This window comes from Idiotropiscis lumnitzeri, chromosome 16, assembly GCF_059441095.1.
Source record: "Idiotropiscis lumnitzeri isolate Australia: NSW breed Sydney's pygmy pipehorse chromosome 16, RoL_Ilum_1.0, whole genome shotgun sequence".
Lineage (NCBI taxonomy): Eukaryota > Metazoa > Chordata > Actinopteri > Syngnathiformes > Syngnathidae > Idiotropiscis > Idiotropiscis lumnitzeri.
The window spans coordinates 10,776,172-10,793,702 of NC_142406.1; the positions used below are offsets into that span (position 1 = coordinate 10,776,172).

Genomic DNA, 17,531 nt, shown 5'->3' on the forward strand with positions numbered 1-17,531 from the left:
TGGACGGGGGTACAGAAAAAAAAAACTGGGAAGGGTTTTGAAAGAAAGAAAGAAAGATGCAAAAAATAGCAGCGTTACATGAAATGTCACTTTTCATAGTGTTAAATTAGATGACGTGAGCACCTCTGCAACTTTTCACCGTTCCTCTCGTCCCTATTGGCGTGGATGATGACACTTCCACGCAAGTTTGGGCGCTGAGGAGCAAACGCTGACAGGGCCAGTGGGGCTGCATCCTTGTCGATATCCTAACCTCCGTGTTTGGATCGATACTCTTTATTTTTTCGTCAGCCCTCCCTCTACCTAAGGTTGTCATCGCGAATGACAGCAAAATAATGTTATTAGCTCTCACGGGAGCGCGCACGTTTTACGAGCATTCAAGCGCGTATATCTTAGCGTAAATTACAACCATGACGTAATTGTGCATTAAAAAATTAACACCACGTGAAACTTTTAAGAGGCAATCTCAGTTTAATATTACGAATGATTGACCCGTAAACGTTTGAGGTATGTGCTTGGTTAAATATACAAATAGAAGCCTGCAACACGTGCCAGGTCAAACTGATAAAACTCAGCATCCCGATAACACGTGAACGCACCATGCAACTCTTAACACAAGAAATTCAAACAATGTGCGCAAAGATGTGGATTAAGATGATTGTTGTGACTTTGGCACATTTGAGGTAAGATCCAAAGAAGTGAATACTGCACATTTTCTTGACAATTACACGAATACACGATAGAAAAACATCTGGAACCCTTTCCCCATTTTGCCGACAAGTCCAAAAAGTGCAATTCCTCCCAAATAAATGACCATGTCGCAACGCAAGAGTTTGGCTATATTAGCTTTGGGAACACTTAATTGGAGCAGTAAGGGTCCGCCCCAGTGGAGGACACCGTGGAGGAAGGTGGGGAGGGGGTCGAAGGAGCCGAAACCGACTTCTCCGACGCCGCGTCGTCCATTTTCTCTTGAAGGCGCTCGCCGGGGTCAGAGGGCAAGGCCTTGACCGGGAGCAGGCCTTCTTTCTCCCGCTTCTTCTGCTTCATCCTGCGGTTCTGGAACCAGATTTTCACCTGAGTCTCATTCAGCTGCAGCGTGGCGGCAATCTCCACACGTCGCGATCGTGTCAGGTACTTGTTAAAGTGGAACTCCTTCTCCAGCTCGGTCAGCTGCTTGGTGGTGAAGTTGGTCCGCACAGTGTTCGGTTGACTTCCGTAACCGTACTCACCTGACCGCCCTATTAAAAAAAAAAAAGTAGTAATTTTGGGGGAGGAGGGATGTGCACTCATAGGACATAACATGCACAAGCACAATCTGGCATCACGTGACATGCGACCCAAAACTTTTCACAGTCATGCGAAGTGCATATTTTAATTATATGTCATGCATGAGACCGAGAACAACATAACAAACGTTGTAAGAAGAGACCCACCTGTTTTAGGAGGGTTCCGCTTGACTTTCATCCAATCGAAGGTCTGCGCATTAGAGACTCCCTCCGACAAAGGGGAGCAGCATCCCTCCAGGTGAGCCGCATGCAGAGGGGACAGAGGGTTCGAACACCCGGGGAAGGGGGTGGCTTGCTCATGCCCGCCTCCGTAGGCCGGGTGGGCATACTGCAATTGACCCAAAGGGGCTGCACTGTAACCCTGGCGATGCTGCGCCACCACTGACGTGGAAAGGTTACCCGAGTACACGAGCGGGCCGCACTGTGGGAACCCCGCGGGGGAGTCTACTTCCTGGTTGAGCGCGTAATGGTTATAAGACGCGCAGAAACTTTGCGCGCCGTAGCCGGAGCCGCAGGCCGGGTGCGCGCCGTAAGTGAGCCCCAGATTCCCCGCTGGGCGCTGATACGAGCCTGGCTGTTGGTGCTGGTTCTGGTGGTGGTGATGGTGGTGGTGAGGGGAGTCGTCCGGGGAAGCCCTGCTCGCCATGAAGCGCTCATCCGCACCGCAGTTGTTCACCGTTACGGCGCACGACTGGAAAGTTGTAATCCCGTGATCCGGGTGGAAAGCTCTCACGGAACACGACCCACCCTCACTGCTCATGACCGAATAATCTAAGAAAGTGCTCATTGTGGCATATTGGAGCCAGGGAGCGCCTGGAGCACCTCTGATCTCTCCTCTCTTACCCCGCAGTGACCGTGCCAACATTTACCTATACTCTGATATCAGGAGAAGGGTGGGGCGGGGGGTGGGGGTTAAAGTGGGGGCGCTGACCGACATCAATGAACGGGTGTGGTCACGTGGGTCCGGGTCAGCCAGTGAGACACTTGAGCTTATCGTCTCAGCCGCTGACAGATTGCTGTTTGAGTGGCTATTTAAATTCCAGCCGCTCGTCGATCAAGGTGACGCGCCATGCACTCACGCATTGGCCGAGCAAACAATGAAGCAAGACGGCAGACGGTGGCGGACGGCGGCCGGGGTCGCATGCACGGGACGCTCGGGAATGCTCTGCCTGCAAGCCTCGGAGGATGCGTGAACTCTGACCTCAGGTACAAGCGTTTTTTTAGGGGAGGCAATCGTGCATGTTGTCATTAAATGGTGTCATTCTAAGGGCGGGACTATTTTCTTCAGAATGGATGAATGTCTCAATGTGTGTCACTGCCAGAGGCTATCAGTGTCCCATTCCGATGCCAAATGTTTCACGCTTTAACACTGCTAGGGATTTACTCAGCAAATATTGTCACAGCGGGGCAGAGAGGGCAAATGTTTCACTCCATTGACACCCAAAAGAAGCTAGTGCATGGAGGATAATAGCTTTTTTTCCATGACTTTGTTTCCTCATTAGGGTCACATTTATCTGCATATCCGAGTTGCTGGAAGGTGCAGAAACTGCGAGATGTACTAATAGAATGTGCTATTAATTCCGTTTCCTCTCAGGGTCAACTCTGACTTAACTTACACGGTGTATGTATTCATTATGCCGTGATCAAATGATATGATAATGCCTGACCAGCGGTGGTGTTCGTGCATAGCCTGGGGGTTGATTACCCTGTTAAAAAGTTCATCAAATAAAGCTGCTGGGGAAATAAATTAATGGTTGTGAAGATTACGCGGCGGAAAGAGAGAGTGGGAGTGAGTGGGAGTGGGAGCAGACCGCAGGGCAACCTCTTGACTGAGGAGGAAGGAGTGAAAAAAATAAAAAGAGGAGAGAGAAGTAAGGGAGGGGGTGAGGGTGCATGAGGGGATCATTGGAATGGGTGAGCGCCTTTAGTGGTCAAATGTGGCATTACACCTAAATTTAAGGGCATCGTAAAAATAGAAACTTTAATTATTGTGTATAAATGAATAAATCGTCATTTTGAAATAATATTCTATTTTAGTATAATAAAGGGGTCAGAATTTGTCAAATATTTTTGGGTATATGATCAAATAATCTAAAAAAAATAATTACAATAAAATAGCTCTAAAATTGAAAGTTGTGTAGCTCTTCCATGTTATCAGAATTAGTATCAACAATTCAACAATTATGGGTCATTGTATCGGAATCAGAACCATAAATATAATATAATATAATATAATATAATATAATATAATATAATATAATATAATATAATATAATATAATATAATATAATATAATATTATATATATATATATATATATATATATATATATATATATAGTACATACATGTATGTTTTTTCAAGAGGACATAAAATGCATGATGCAAACTTGTCAGCAAACCTAAGTAGTAGTCAATACTCGAGCCTTCCCTTTCCCTTCCCCCTCCCACCTCCCCCCTTGACATCCCATCTGCAGGAGAGAGCATGCGTGGGCGCGGAGAATGGTGCATGTCAGTGGAGCCAGCCACCAGCAGGCCACGCAGCTCTCTGTGCTCTTTGTGTGAGCACATGTGTGCACAGAAAAGACGCGTTGTCTCGGAATGATTTGGTTATGGACACCAATACTGCAGGGCTCCCCCACCACCCTGTTTCCCCTCCACTCTACATCTGTTTTAAAAACACAAAGAGAGCGCCTACATACACTCACTCAGTTGATAATATACATTTGCCACTGATTAGATGCTTATAGCTCGCGTGTTTTTTAAATCGATCGTTGCAACTGGTGGTTGTTGATTTGACACCCAAAGTTACATCCCGATATTGAACCAAAGTGGGCCATTAAACGATTCCCATAAGTCAACTCAAGTGCAAAGCAATAGAGCAAAGCTATTCATAATCATCATATCGAATCCCAATATTTCACCTGACGGCTTGAGCAAATAATCCTGGAAAATAATTGTTACTATAATAAAATAATGCAGATGATACATACGTTCGGGAGCACATCTAATAAATTATACTAGCGGTCTGTTTTGAATTTGAGCTCCACACGGGAAGTGAGCAGCCTGCACAGACATGCAACTCTTGCGAGCCGCTGCAGGAGAGCCAGCCTGTTCAAACAGGCCATAAAAATGAATCATTGCCCAACGCGTGGGGGGAATCAGCCCCCTTTAAGCTAAGATATCGGGGAAACCCGTACGAAAATGTAAGTGGGCTTGTATTTGTGAACATTAAGTCACAATTGGGCTCCTTAATGTTCGTCCTATTCATGCCACCGCGGTGATTTATGAGGTCCTGGAGGCAAACACGGCTCGGCTGTTTGCTTGCAGCATGCACCGTGTCAAGAGCTTGGCCATGCAAAATCCAAAAGTAATACTGCTGCATTCAATTGCATAACGTGTTAATAAATATATATATATATATATATATATATATATATATATATATATACTACACCTCTATAAATTATTTCAAGCATAAAATAATACCTTGAGATTTTAACCTTGTGTGTGCGTCAAAATTCAGCGCCAGATAGGTTATTTATATTCATTACCAACCTGTTGTTAAATTTGCATATATTCCACTATTTTATTATCCCGCGCATTTTCGCCCCAAAATAATTACCAAAACGACAATAATCGCACGGTAAATAGAATGAGGCTCAAAACACGAAACAAAAGATTGTAGCAAGTTAATTGTATTCTAACAAAAATAGTCAAGACATTGGAAGCTATACAAAAATAAAAATGACCAGTTTTCATACAGGCCGGATATTGTAGAATTTTCACACAGTCATAATAATTTTCACTCCCCAAAAAGACAACAAATCAATTTGTTATGGTAGTTACAGTCCTCTTATCCATGATTTATGTTCATTCTTACCGTCCCACAAAATGTGTGCCGAATATACACAGATGTGAGTTAAGCCCGACAAGAACAAGAACCAGTCGTGATTGATTTGTGTTAATAGTTGAGATTCTGCAGGTCGATTGTAGTTAGAGATTCCGAGAAAAAATAGAAAGTGTCTGCAGAAATGTCCACGGGACTGTCCAGGGATTCTGACAAGCTCGGCGAGGCAGCGTCGGAGAGCTGCAGGCAGGAATCCGACGAGAAAGCTTGGAAGTCGTGTATAGAAACATCCAAGGCTGGGGGACTGTCGCCATTGTCCGGCACGGATGCCGAGCCGGGACCCATTGTTGACACGCAGCCTGGAACAGTGGGTGACGGGTTGGGAAAATGTTTCAGATTTTTCTCATTGCTGTTCAGCGGCGCAGCAGCAAAGCTCACGGAGCCGCTATTGTGGACCTGCTGCGTGGATTCCAAATTGTTATTGTGAAAGGAGAAAGTGTCTCTCTCCAGCAGGGCCCCGCTTTGCTCGTACGGGGGACCCTCATCGTCATCGTCGCTGTGCATTCCGTCCTCCCCGCCGCCGGGACCCTTGCCCGGGTCCCCGTTGTGGTTCTCCTTGCTCTGTGTCTGGCGCTTGTGCTTCATGCGCCGGTTCTGGAACCACACTTTGACCTGCCGCTCGGTCAGGTCGAGCAGGGCCGCGATCTCCACCCTCCTGGGTCGGCACAGATACTTGTTGAAGTGGAATTCCTTCTCCAGCTCCAGCAGCTGGGTGTTGGTGTAGGCCGTCCTGAGCCGGCGGGAGCCGCCGCTTATCCCTCCGCCTTCCGCGACCTCAGGCGAGCCTGCAGAACCGAGACGGAACCGTTACACAAGGCGGCCTTGCGTGGAAAACAGTGGCTTGAGCAAAACGAATTATTTACTTAAAATCTATAACGGCTCGACTGTTTTTATCTAGCATGAGCGTGGGGGTAAACACTAAAAAAAAGAAAAAAAGCTCCACGCAGGGAGTGAGACACTAATGAATGCTGCAAGTGCCCTCCACGGCAACGGAACTCCATCACTCTTCATTACTGTCACACATCAAAAGTGTGACTGGGGGAATAAATCAGACCATATCAGCAAACTTTAACCAAACTTTTTGTGCTTCCTCACAAATCACTAAAATACTAATCCCACATGTTAACATTATGTATTTATCTCCCCTTAAAAATTAAATAATAATAAAAACGACCCACCTTTTGGGGAGAAGCACACGGGCCCATTAGTGGATAAAGTGGTCGCGGTGGACGTGGGCAGGTGGTTCCGCTTGGAGGCTTTCTTCTCCCGCATCCACGGGTACTCCGGAGGCAGAGAGGCGGTGGGCAGCGGGCTGCATCCGTCGGGGCTGTGTCTCGGGCGGCCGTGGCGCGGATGGCTGCCCGGGTTGAGGCTGGGGATGGTCTGCTCGAAGGGAGGAGGAATCAGTGTCGAGCTCTTGATTGATGAACTTTGAAATGAATCAGCGACAGGGGGGAAAGATGTCAGGCACTCAGCAAGCGACGGCTGACTATTGATAAATCCGCTCTCTCGCTCGAATTCGTAATTCATCTCCTCTCCCTGCGAGCCCAGGAAAGTTTGCACGCGATATTGTCGATGAACTCAATGGCCAAGCGAAGACGAAAATCATTCAAAAATGTCCTGTGATGGTTTCCTCTTCCTATTTCTCTGATTACGGCCGTGTGGGGACCGAGCTACTATGAAACTATTGAATTCATGGAGACAAGGTTGAAATTGGACCGAGTTGCCTGTCACATGATTACCTCTGCCCAATGACAATTTGGGCTTTAATCAAAAGAAGCCACTGACTGCCTGATTGATCCAAAAAGTCTTCTGCTGCTGCTGCTGCTCAGCTGTGCCACTTTTATTTACATCTTTATCCTCCCGACTGCGCACCGCTAAGAGAAGAGTCCCCCACCCGGAAAAAAAAAGTGTTTTTAAGAATGGCCGACTCACTATTACAGGGAAGGACCCCAAGCTTAGGGCGCGCGGATTCGTGCACTCCTCTTTCTCGTATTGTTTGAGGATGTCAGGCGAGAACGCCCCCCAACACACACGCGCACACGCACACATGCAACATACCCCAAAACTGCTATTAAGACTTCTTCGGTGAATCTTGCATGTCTGACGTCTCCATTCTATACACTACAAAAAAATGCACGTGGATGAGCAGCAATAAAAAAAAGTCCATAGACTGAATTATTATTGTGACACTTTTAGGCCATCACGCATCAAAACAGCAGTTCTAAGTAATATTTGGCTTCAAAACCATACATTAACCTCCATCTGCAATTTATTTAGCACACGACGTTGAACACAATGCGATGTCTCCTATTGTAGCTAACCTAATTTTTGTTTGTCCTATTAGCGCATTTAAATGCCTTTAAACGCAATAAAGGCGTCTACAGTGTACTTTCAAGCTAAGTAATGACCATAATGGTTGTCATAAGCATTAAAAACGAATAATTTGCGACGTTATTATGGAACGTCTCTCCCCTGCTGTGATTTTGCTTTATTGTCCTTCCAAAGTCATCTGTGAAAGCCACATTTATGGGAATGTTTCCACCCCCTTAAACACACCGTGGTATATTTCCATCGAAAGAAAAATATGACTTGGTGGGTAAAGAGAGAGGAAGAAGTGGTATAGGTCTCTCTCAGTTTGTTGCTTATATACCAAACAAAGAGTGCTGGAAGCCTGCACGCGATCAATCTTACTCGCCAAAAGGTCTGACAGCTTGGTGCCCTCACAACACATTTAAGGCTTCTAACTCTCCCCCGGATCAAATGCAGCCAGGAAGCGGCGAGAAACACTGGTCACTCAGATTAGAACCATTTTCTGCTCCTTCTAGCCCGAGCTGTCGCTGGAGGGATGTTTTAAAAGATAAATAAGAATCGGACAAGGCGAGTGCGTATTTCCTGGCAGGGGAGACAGTGAACACACCACGGGTGAGTATCGAAAATGTATTCACCTGGATTTTATCTCTTATCTCGAACGGGGATGTGATTTAAACACTTACATGGAGATTTTTTTTTTTGCGCAGAACGAAGTAGTTTCGAGTGGTGAAGGTAAGGTTGCCATAGGGAATTTTGGAATTAACCACATGCTTTGTGTATGCGGAAAGGAGTGGGTGGAGGTTTTTTTTTTGGTGTGCCTACACACATTGCAACAAGAGTGATTTAACAAGTTTCCCACGGATGTGAATATATTGCAAAACATGGCTTACTACTGGTTTAAAGGCAGTCATAGTGGCACATATGGGTCAGATCAGAGCCGTGTTCGCATGTGGATGCACAAGTCCAGCTTTGACACACCATGGTTCAATTGTTCCAGGTTTCCCTGCTAACCATATGTCATGGATACTAATGCCCTGTTATATCAATCACATTCAGATTGAAAATGATTTTTTTTTGGGAGGGGGATTACATTATCGAGGATTTGAAAAACATAATTTGGACATGAGAATATTTTGTTTTGTTTGAGGCATTGTGAGAATACAGTTCGTTTTTAACGAAAAAAAAACGTGATTATATTTTCTATTTGGAAACGACGATTTTTTTTTAAATAACACTCAACTTGTTTTGTTGTTATTTTTTTCGAATCACGTTCGTTTTATTTTACTTAAAACTGTTTAAAGGTTGAAAACAAATTGCAAGGCTGATTTAATTTCCTTTAGCCATCATCCTAATGATGCATTTAAAGACATTTGGGCTTTTACGTGCTTTTTGCCGCATAATGAGACAAACAAGCCAATTCGAATTCACTTGGAGCTCGTATCCTCTCTGGCCACATTTGACCGACTCGAAACACATTCAGGGACATTAGTTTTCAAACGATTTCTCATTTAGATTGTTGTCTACTTGCAGGGGCTGCTGAAGGGTCCGGCGCCTGACATTTTTATTATTATGGATGTGCCCACGCAGATGAGATGAGAGGAGGGAAGAAGGCCACCCGAGAGTTTTCTTCACGTCTCATCAGGAAGAGAGGGAAATAAATTATGCAGCTTTTTCTTTTGCTTGCATGTAACCCGCCAGTCGCTGATTTTTTTGCAGAACGATATTAATGCCAGGTTATTTTTTGGGAGAGGGTGTATACGAGAATAATTTATTGCGCATTTATTTGTGAATTGATTTCATTTTTTTTCCGTTACGCACTACTTTCCTTGGCGCATGGTAATACAATGCTTATTAAAGGCAATTTTTTTCCAATCAAAAATAAATGTGCATCTGATATTAATTTGTCTGAATTAAAACAAATATGCTTTGACTGCATTTCAATTGTTTTATTGACTTCTTCGAACTGGAGCAGCATGGAATGTATGAAAGGGTTTGTCGTGTGTTTGAATTCTCTTCAATAAAGAAACGACTAAAGTGTATCCTTCTTTCCACCCTTATTGCGTCGACTGATTGATTTTACATTCTGTAAGAAAATTAAAATAAAAACAAAATATTGAATCGAAGAAGGGTGTGGAACTTGCGTGGAGATAGATGGCGTGGGTTGAAATGGGGGCGGGGGGGGCTTGAACCCACTGAGCTTCTCGCAAGGGTGTCAAATAATACCAGGACTACTTTTAACACTAAACAAAAAATAAATAACATCAGAAAGTCCAAATAGAACAAAACAAGCAAACGGGTTGGAGCCTATAAGATCGCGACCCTTATTTTGACAAATGCATTTCTTTCATGTATGCCATGGATCATTTCACAAGTGCAACAAAATGCATTAAAAAAAACAACTTCAAATGCGGATAAATAAGTTCACATAAAAAAAACGAATAACATGTTTACATAATACCCTGTTTGAATTTGAAAAACATTTAAAAATAGATTAAATAGGCCATGGCTCTTCTCGACGTCCTCCTCGAGCCGTCAAAAATGTCTTTTAAAGGAAAAAAAAGATTATTCATCCTATACGCTACTTCACACATCATCAAACTAAAAGCAACCTAACGGGGGGAGAAAGAGAGCGCGAGAAAGAGAGAAGGAAGACGCAGTGTGGAGGCACACAAAAGAAAGACGGTGATGCGGTCCGACGTGGCTACAAGACAATGGGCGGAGTGATACGGACTGCGCCGTGCACCGCTACAGATGAGTCAGTTTGGGCGCCTCCTGGATTCTTCCCTGAGAGTATTGCGGTGTAAGGTCTGTGTACGTGGGCGTGGGATCACACACGCCGTGATGCTGACTGTTCCCCATCGTGATTGCTCCATTATAGTCCATGTTGGAGGACGGCGGGTGCGGGAGGTGCGTGAGGCCAAAAACGGAAGCCCCAGAGTTGGGCATGGGCTCCACGTAACCTCCGCCGACATAAACAGGGCTGCCTTGCATGTGCGTGCCGTAGTTGCCCCCCTGCAGGGGGTGCGCGTCATACTCGGGCGTGGCCGAGTCGGGATACCTCTTGTGGGAGTTGTTCAGACCAGCGGGGGGGTATGACGTCGCCATGCCGTACGCGTTTGGATGATTCTTACTGTAAGACGTCGGCGACTGCGACTCATAAGGAACACTGTTTACGAGAGAATGCATAGAGCTGAGGTATCCTCCACCGGAAGGGGGCCCCACTGGACTCCGAGGGGACTGCCCCCCAGGGGAAGGCATCATCCCCACGCCTTTCTGATCCTTCTTGTATTTCATCCTGCGGTTCTGGAACCAGATTTTGATCTGTCTCTCAGTCAGGTTGAGCAGATTGGCCATCTCCACCCTGCGAGGCCTGCAAAGGTAGCGGTTGAAGTGGAACTCCTTCTCCAGCTCCACGAGCTGGGCGCTGGTGTAAGCCGTCCTGGCCCTCTTGGAGGCGGCCGACCCAGGAGGACTCTTGTCTCCCGGGCAACTCTCCACTGTGAGGAGATGGAGGAGGAGGAGGGTGTCAATCAGTAATCCATTACAGGCAGGACAGTGAGAGTGAAAGCAGAACACGGCTGATAAGAAAACTACAGGAGTGTTTGCTTGCTGGATAAATACACTCACAGGCACGCTTAGTTCTGTGTTGCGAGATGCAAAAAAAGTCAGTTTTGACATCCAAAAATTAGATTTTTTTTTGGTTGAATTGCCCGGCTTAAAATGTCATTGAAGTTTGTTTCCTTGAAATTTGGAGTTCAATCAAACTTTTTTAGAGTGACGTGAGCATCCATGTTTCACTACATCGGCAAGTATTGTTGCCGTAGGAATGGAGGCATCATTAGCGACTTTGCATGAGTGTGCAAAGCTCTACATATGTCAAACTCATTTTCATACTACGCCATGTTGTGGTTTGTCTCAGACAGTCGTGATGACTGCAAAAATCCCGTAAATGGATTATCACCTCATTATATTCTTTTAAGATTGCACAACGGCCCTGGCATTGATTGTTACAGTACGAAAAAACATATTGAATTAGAAATTTGAAGTCATGGAAAATAAGGGCAACCACCTATTTGAGTATGCAACCACAACAAAATGCTTGTAGAATCTGCTTAAATCAACAAATAAATTTAGTAAGAAACATGACACCTTTGTTTTTCTCGCCCACTTATATAATTTTTCTGTAAGCAAAGCAAAATGTCTGCCTGTCTAATGAAAAATAAGCAGACACTTAATTATATCTCTGTAGTCACAAAGTGGTTTTCCTATATTTTAAACGACTTTATCTGGGCCACGCAAAATGATTTGGTGGACCGGTGCTGACCCTCAAGCCTCGGGTTTCACACCAGTGACTTTTTTTTTTTTTTTTTTTTTCTTCAAGGCTTATATGAGAAGTGCTAAAGGAATACACCTCATGCAGTACAAGTTAATTACAATACTACACAACAATGAACACCTGTCTGCTGGTGGCAATCAAAACTTGTTCTTGAAAAGTCAGAATGACACTCAAACTCTAAAAAGTCTCTCATGAACCACAACGCATAATACAACCCAAAAAAGTAGGCCAGTGTCTTGTCTGTGGAGTCCCTGGCTCCTTCCATATAGTCACACAGTAGCACATGCCTCAGGCACATTTCTCATTGTGTGCACAACTTCACAGATAAGCCTGCCCCTTCTTGCAGCCTGACTTCAGCAAAGCAAGGCACGCTTGGATTTTTTGTGGCAGGCGGCCAACCGCACATAGTAAATTTTACTACCTGTCGAGCCAAACATGGAGCAGAGGGACTCTCAGGATGACATAACCTCCAACGAGGAACTAATAGCTCGTAAATTTATAAGGGAAACAGAGTCATACATGACACTAAATTATAATAATGTGCTGCATGCTCTTGTTAAGGAAATGGGGCTAAATGAGCGAGTTGTGCATCACATAGTTTGGTCGTGTTGCTGCTGAGACAACTGGCGCATGTTGGTGTGTTTGTTGACTCGGTGGGGACGCTATGTGATCAGTGCATGTGTGTGTTTACAGTAGGCAGAGGTCATCTGTGGGCCAAGGGGGCAGCAAGCAAATGGTGGGATCTTGTCCCAAAGCATGGTGAGGAGGGGGTGTGTGGCCCTTTAAATCCCACATATGTCCTTTCCATACTGAATTTGGACGCCGTTAACAGAACTACTCAGAGGTGTTGATTATTCCCCTCCGTGCTTCCTGAAGTCCCATGTAAAATTTCCCTCAATGTGACATATAAGGCACGGGGAAGAAGTGGGAACATTGCCTCCACTTGCTGTGGCCTTCACAGTGGGAGTATTATATTATGTGTGTTTTGACCCCCCCCCCCTCCCTCGCATGAATTTCATGGTGCAGGTTGCGTGTGTTGTACCTGAACTGGCGCTATTTGCGGGTTTTTGCTTGGTGTTCTGGCGGGACTCCTTCATCCAGGGGAAGATCTGCTTGCCGCGGGCGCCCGACGACGGCGAGCCACTCTTGGCGCTCGGCTGCCCGCTGCCGTTGTTGGCGTTGTGGCCGCTATCGGAGGGGGAGCGCGAGGGAGGTGGGCTGCCCTCGGGATGACGCGCCTTGGACGGCGCCGCCGTGCCGTCGCAGCTCTCCGCTTGCATCTCCAGCGGCTTGTGCAGAGGAGCCACCGAGCCGTCAGGAGACTGCAGGGAGCAGGCGGGTCGATGGTAGTCACTTTCCACATGAGAGGCGCGGGGATATTGGACCTGATTGGCATCATAACTGAAGCCATTTGCGCTTTGATACGGGTAGCCACTGTAAATTGCCGAGCTGTCGTAGTAGGTTGCCTTTTGCATCTCGCCGTTTCCCAATATTTATTTCACAAAGTGACAGGGTCTTGACACCCTTGTAGAAGAACATTGGCACCCCGTGGTCACGTGACGCCTCTCCGCCAATGGCCTCCTCGGGTGAACCTGGGGTTACAACAAGCACTGTGAGGAGACGAAATGGTGGCGATCCATCTTACTTTTCAATGCAGGCCTGACACTGCGCACTATAGGCGAGATAGGGCCCGCCGCTTGTGCGCGCTATTACCGTTTACCTTCTGGCTTGCACCGGCCAACCTTCTATTACCATCTGTGCTAAACAACATGCACTCAAAAGCAGTTCACATTGCCAAATCAATTGCGGGACCTAACAAGAAATGGAATGTCAATTTAAGACGCTGCTCTTATTAGAAACGTGGCAGAATCACATTAATAATTTTAGTGAGGGGGTGTCGCATTTAACTGCGTCATATTTGAGTTAAATTAATTTTTGGATGTCTGCGACGTTTCGCAGTCACTTGCCTGCAAGGCGTAAACAAGCACATTCCCTTCTGTCTTTTTTCAATAGAAAAGCGGAAAACCTGAAAAACCGGGTGGACATCGGTGCATCTTCAGGACCATAATGTGAACTTTTTGCTGTGCTGACCCATAATAATGGCGACCAGCCTGCTGGCATGTGAGGGTCACTGGACCGAGCTCGGAACAAGCGGCCAGAATCGGGCCTACGACTGACGTGAAACGCCATCGAGGTAACAGAAACATTATTGCATAAATAAACCGTTTGAACAAAACAGTATCAACATCGAAATTAATAAATAAACCAAAGTAGCAGAAAAAAATACTACAAATGTAAATATTAAAATTAATTTATCACTTGAAACGCCTGACATAAGGGAGCCGCTACTTGCATTTCCGAATATCATACGAGTGAAAAAAATAACAACAATAATAAATGCATTATATGCATTTATTTTGTATTTATAAATTATGAGTAGTAGTCGATATGAAATGCAACCGTACATTTGTTTCTTTTTCGCAAGCAGGACACATTAATTAAAAAAATATTTTTTTAGCAAACTAATAATTAAAAAAAAGTTTTTGTGCAAAAATGCAATCAAAATGCATTGGCGCGGCCGTGCGTGTCAAACAGATAAATCTGTTGAAAATGAGCTCCACTGAGCGAATAATTAAAGCAAAAGTAATCGTCTTGACTGCATCTGCAGTCGGAGAAGACTTGGGCGATTTCTCCTAAAACAGATAGTGTGGCAAAAGTGAGCATTAATCCCAAAAGAGCGACTGGAGGTAGGCTTGATCTTGCGCGCGGCCGTGTGCTCCACGTTAAGAGAAATCTGCGAGTGTGTGAACTCTTCCTGAACCGAGATCCAAGTCATACGGTGATAAATCACCGTTCGCGACACACAAACTCGGCCATTTAGAACCGAGGCAGCCTTTTCCTGGCCTGCTTACCTTAACCTCTGACGACCAATGCAGAGCACCGAGCAATATTTTCTCATTCAGCGGCGAAATCGATCAAAGTAGTAATCCGGAGGAAAGTTGAGGAGGCAGGGCTGGGCTGCAGCAGCAAGCGCCATGCGTGCAGGCGGCAACCACAACAAGAAGAGTCGAGAAAGAGAGAGAGAGAAGCCCCCTTTGCTTTTTTTCCCCTGTCTTCCACCCTTCTCGTGTCTTCCCCACTCGACGTGGATGTGTACATGGAGATTACGAAAAGCAGGCGGGTCAGCGAGATAAGTCTTATCTGGCTTCAAGGGCTGAATTTATCGTCACGCCATTGGAAGCAATGCTTCTCCATAGCAATAATAGAGCCATGCGTGCACGCAGCCTGGCGGGGGCTACGAGGCTGGACCGGACTTCTTGCGTGATCGTGCGGACACCAGTGAACTGGCCCGAACCGCCGCGTCACACCATAGACAAGAAAAATTATGCAAATGAAGTAGCGCCTTGGAAAGGCAGTTCAAATCAAGTGGCTGCCTCTCCTCCTCCTCCTCCCCCAACCAAATGAGGGAGAGAGAGAGAGAGAGAAGAGGCAGACAAAATGGAACATAATCACAAATAGAATGCGGGAAGTCCATGCTTATATTTCATTATTTACAGCCTCTTTGCAAATGGACACCAAGCACTGGTGATTTTTTTTTTAATAAAAGAGGCTTTTGTCGAGAAATGAATCATTAACCTTGTGTTTGAAATCACACTTCAGTCCAAAGTGGATGTCTGATCAAGTGAGGCCACGCAGCGTGGAACAGAAGAGGGGAAGAAAACGAGCATGAGGGAATCCCTCTGCGTGGTAATGTTGTCTTTTTTTTCTTAAGAGAAAGGAAAACGTCTTGTCAGCTTTACGACACAAACACGAATAAAAAAAAGGTCGAAAATATAGTACGCGTGGGATGGTGAGTGGGCCAAAAAATTCACGCGTGAGGATTTTTTTTTTAGCCACCTCGGCTTAATTATTGACCTCTTTGTGTTGTGTCCAAACTGCTGATTCCTCTTCTCTCTCTTTTTAACGCGAGTAAAGGAGGTTAAAAGTCATCCGGGTTAGGGGGAGAAAACGGTGTGAGGAATAAGCCGAAGGGAAAAGGCCGGTAAACAGATGTAAAAAAAAATCTCTAAATATGTATCGCACGTGCACATGGCGAGAGTAGAAATGGGTTTTTGAAAGGAGCGAGGCAGCGCTCCAAGAGCCTTCCTCGTCACGTTTATAGTGACAAATTACACCTCGCAGACAAGTGGAAGAGAAGGAATTATTGCTCCCGGCCTGCTCATGTTGCACATCCAAAGAAAAGTCACACACTGATTCTGTCAGGCCTTTGGTGGGCGTGCTACTTATTATTTAAAAAAAAAAATGGAATAAGCAGCCATCACAAGATAAATCAATAAAGACGAATATAGACTTACCGGGGTAGTTGTGAGTGTGAGGTGGCTTTATGGGCCTGGGATTCTGCAACAGAGAAGGGGGATTATATTTTGAGATATGGGGCTTTTAGTTATTGCATAAAAAGTCACATTTAGTGGAAGATAGTTTTGATGAACAAGGCATGAGGGAGAACGTAAGTATTGATTACCGTATTTTTTTTAATTCATATCTAAAAGTACTGGGTTAAAAGTCACCCAAAATGGGTTGGAAAAAAATATATTGGTTAAAAATATTCCAATGTGCATTTAAAAAAATAGCTGGATATGATTTCAAAATAGATTTAAGCGTGCATCCTATTTATTTAAAAATGAAACTAATATTTACACAGCCGAGTGAAATCTCGACGTCTTTCCGTTTAGTAATCCAAGCAAGAAGATGAAAATAGCTTTATGCAAATATGCTGTTTGTTGTTTCCCTCTCAGCCGGTAAGCATTTTTTTTCACCCCCAAACGGATCGAATAGTCATTAGCTGCGGAGCACCATCTTCCCCAAGTCCCCGCGCCCATAAATCACGCCGGAGCGCCGTGACCTCAGCGCGGCCGAGCCGTCCTGCGTGGCACTCCGTCTTCCATTATAGCCTCGTTTTCCCCTCGTGGAACGACACAACCCCACAGCGTTCACCTACTTTTTAGATTTGAGATTTCATTCCAAATCACACTTGATGTAGCGTTTAGGCGCAAATATCGTTTGGGTTTCTAGTGCGCAATATAAATAAATGTAGGGTTGCTAGAAAATCGTCATTAATTTGCTCAATATTTTTTTTTTAATTTACTAAAAACAAATTGAATTTCTAATGTTTGAATGGAACAATGTATTACATTTAAAGTGTCAACCAGCCACCTCATAATTAGACGAGACGTAATACACTTGTTTCTCACGTGACCTACATTTGCAAATAAGGTTAAATATGATTTTACAACTATTTATAATTGGCCACACTAAATCGCTTTATACTGACCTGTGCCTCCCGCTGCAATAACTCACCACAGCAACGAACAATCGGCGGAAATGCCTCAAAATAAAATCCATCCTCCCAAAGCTCGGGCTCTCTCCGCGTGGAAAAACATATCCGTCCGTGACAGCCGTGTAATACATCCACACACACGTACACACACGCAAAAAAAAAGAGAGCTTTTCTCCTATTTGATTGCGCCTCTTTCTTTTTTTTTCCTGCTTCTCCTCCCCACGCGATAAACACAAGCTACCCAGCCAGGGCTCCCCTCGTGGAAAGTGGGGCTGTAATGAGCATCATATGGCCGCATCGGGGCTCCGGTTCGCTCGCCGCTGCCATAACATGCAGCAGCGTCACGTGACGCG

At 45.2% G+C, this 17,531-nt stretch overlaps 3 protein-coding genes across 4 annotated transcripts; all 3 read right to left on the reverse strand.

Annotated features, from left to right (window-relative positions):
• Window positions 1–855: 855 nt before the first annotated feature.
• On the reverse strand, window positions 856–2,148 carry hoxa1a (homeobox A1a). The gene is made up of 2 exons (XM_088319040.1): window positions 1,431–2,148; window positions 856–1,235 (listed from the first exon to the last, which is right to left on the reverse strand). The coding sequence occupies exons 1-2, from the start codon at window positions 2,146–2,148 to the stop codon at window positions 856–858; spliced, it is 1,098 nt and encodes a 365-aa protein (XP_088175166.1).
• Window positions 2,149–5,053: 2,905 nt separating this feature from the next.
• Window positions 5,054–7,176, reverse strand: LOC148321390 (homeobox protein Hox-A2a-like). Its single transcript, XM_088318762.1, has 2 exons — window positions 6,370–7,176; window positions 5,054–5,976 (listed from the first exon to the last, which is right to left on the reverse strand). The coding sequence occupies exons 1-2, from the start codon at window positions 6,719–6,721 to the stop codon at window positions 5,246–5,248; spliced, it is 1,083 nt and encodes a 360-aa protein (XP_088174888.1). The 5' UTR covers window positions 6,722–7,176; the 3' UTR covers window positions 5,054–5,245.
• Window positions 7,177–9,811: 2,635 nt separating this feature from the next.
• On the reverse strand, window positions 9,812–17,329 carry hoxa3a (homeobox A3a). 2 transcript variants are annotated; one of them, XM_088318704.1, is made up of 4 exons: window positions 17,173–17,329; window positions 16,196–16,238; window positions 12,883–13,432; window positions 9,812–11,001 (listed from the first exon to the last, which is right to left on the reverse strand). In XM_088318704.1, the coding sequence occupies exons 3-4, from the start codon at window positions 13,313–13,315 to the stop codon at window positions 10,250–10,252; spliced, it is 1,185 nt and encodes a 394-aa protein (XP_088174830.1). In that variant the 5' UTR covers window positions 13,316–13,432; window positions 16,196–16,238; window positions 17,173–17,329; the 3' UTR covers window positions 9,812–10,249. The 2 variants fall into 2 exon arrangements, with proteins under 2 accessions (XP_088174830.1, XP_088174829.1); XM_088318703.1 differs by lacking the exons at window positions 16,196–16,238; window positions 17,173–17,329 and adding an exon at window positions 14,753–15,195.
• Between the last annotated feature and the right edge of the window lie 202 nt (window positions 17,330–17,531).

Excerpts from the sequence above, each read along its gene's own strand:
- hoxa1a (XM_088319040.1), bottom strand. The coding sequence starts at position 2,148 with ATGTTGGCACGGTCACTGCGGGGTAAGAGAGGAGAGATCAGAGGTGCT. Across the intron at positions 1,236-1,430 it reads GCGGAACCCTCCTAAAACAG|GGCGGTCAGGTGAGTACGGT; the intron begins GTGGGTCTCTTC and ends TTTTTTTAATAG.
- LOC148321390 (XM_088318762.1), bottom strand. The coding sequence starts at position 6,721 with ATGAATTACGAATTCGAGCGAGAGAGCGGATTTATCAATAGTCAGCCG. Across the intron at positions 5,977-6,369 it reads CGTGTGCTTCTCCCCAAAAG|GCTCGCCTGAGGTCGCGGAA; the intron begins GTGGGTCGTTTT and ends TCGGTTCTGCAG.
- hoxa3a (XM_088318704.1), bottom strand. The coding sequence starts at position 13,315 with ATGCAAAAGGCAACCTACTACGACAGCTCGGCAATTTACAGTGGCTAC. Across the intron at positions 11,002-12,882 it reads CGCAAATAGCGCCAGTTCAG|TGGAGAGTTGCCCGGGAGAC; the intron begins GTACAACACACG and ends ATCTCCTCACAG.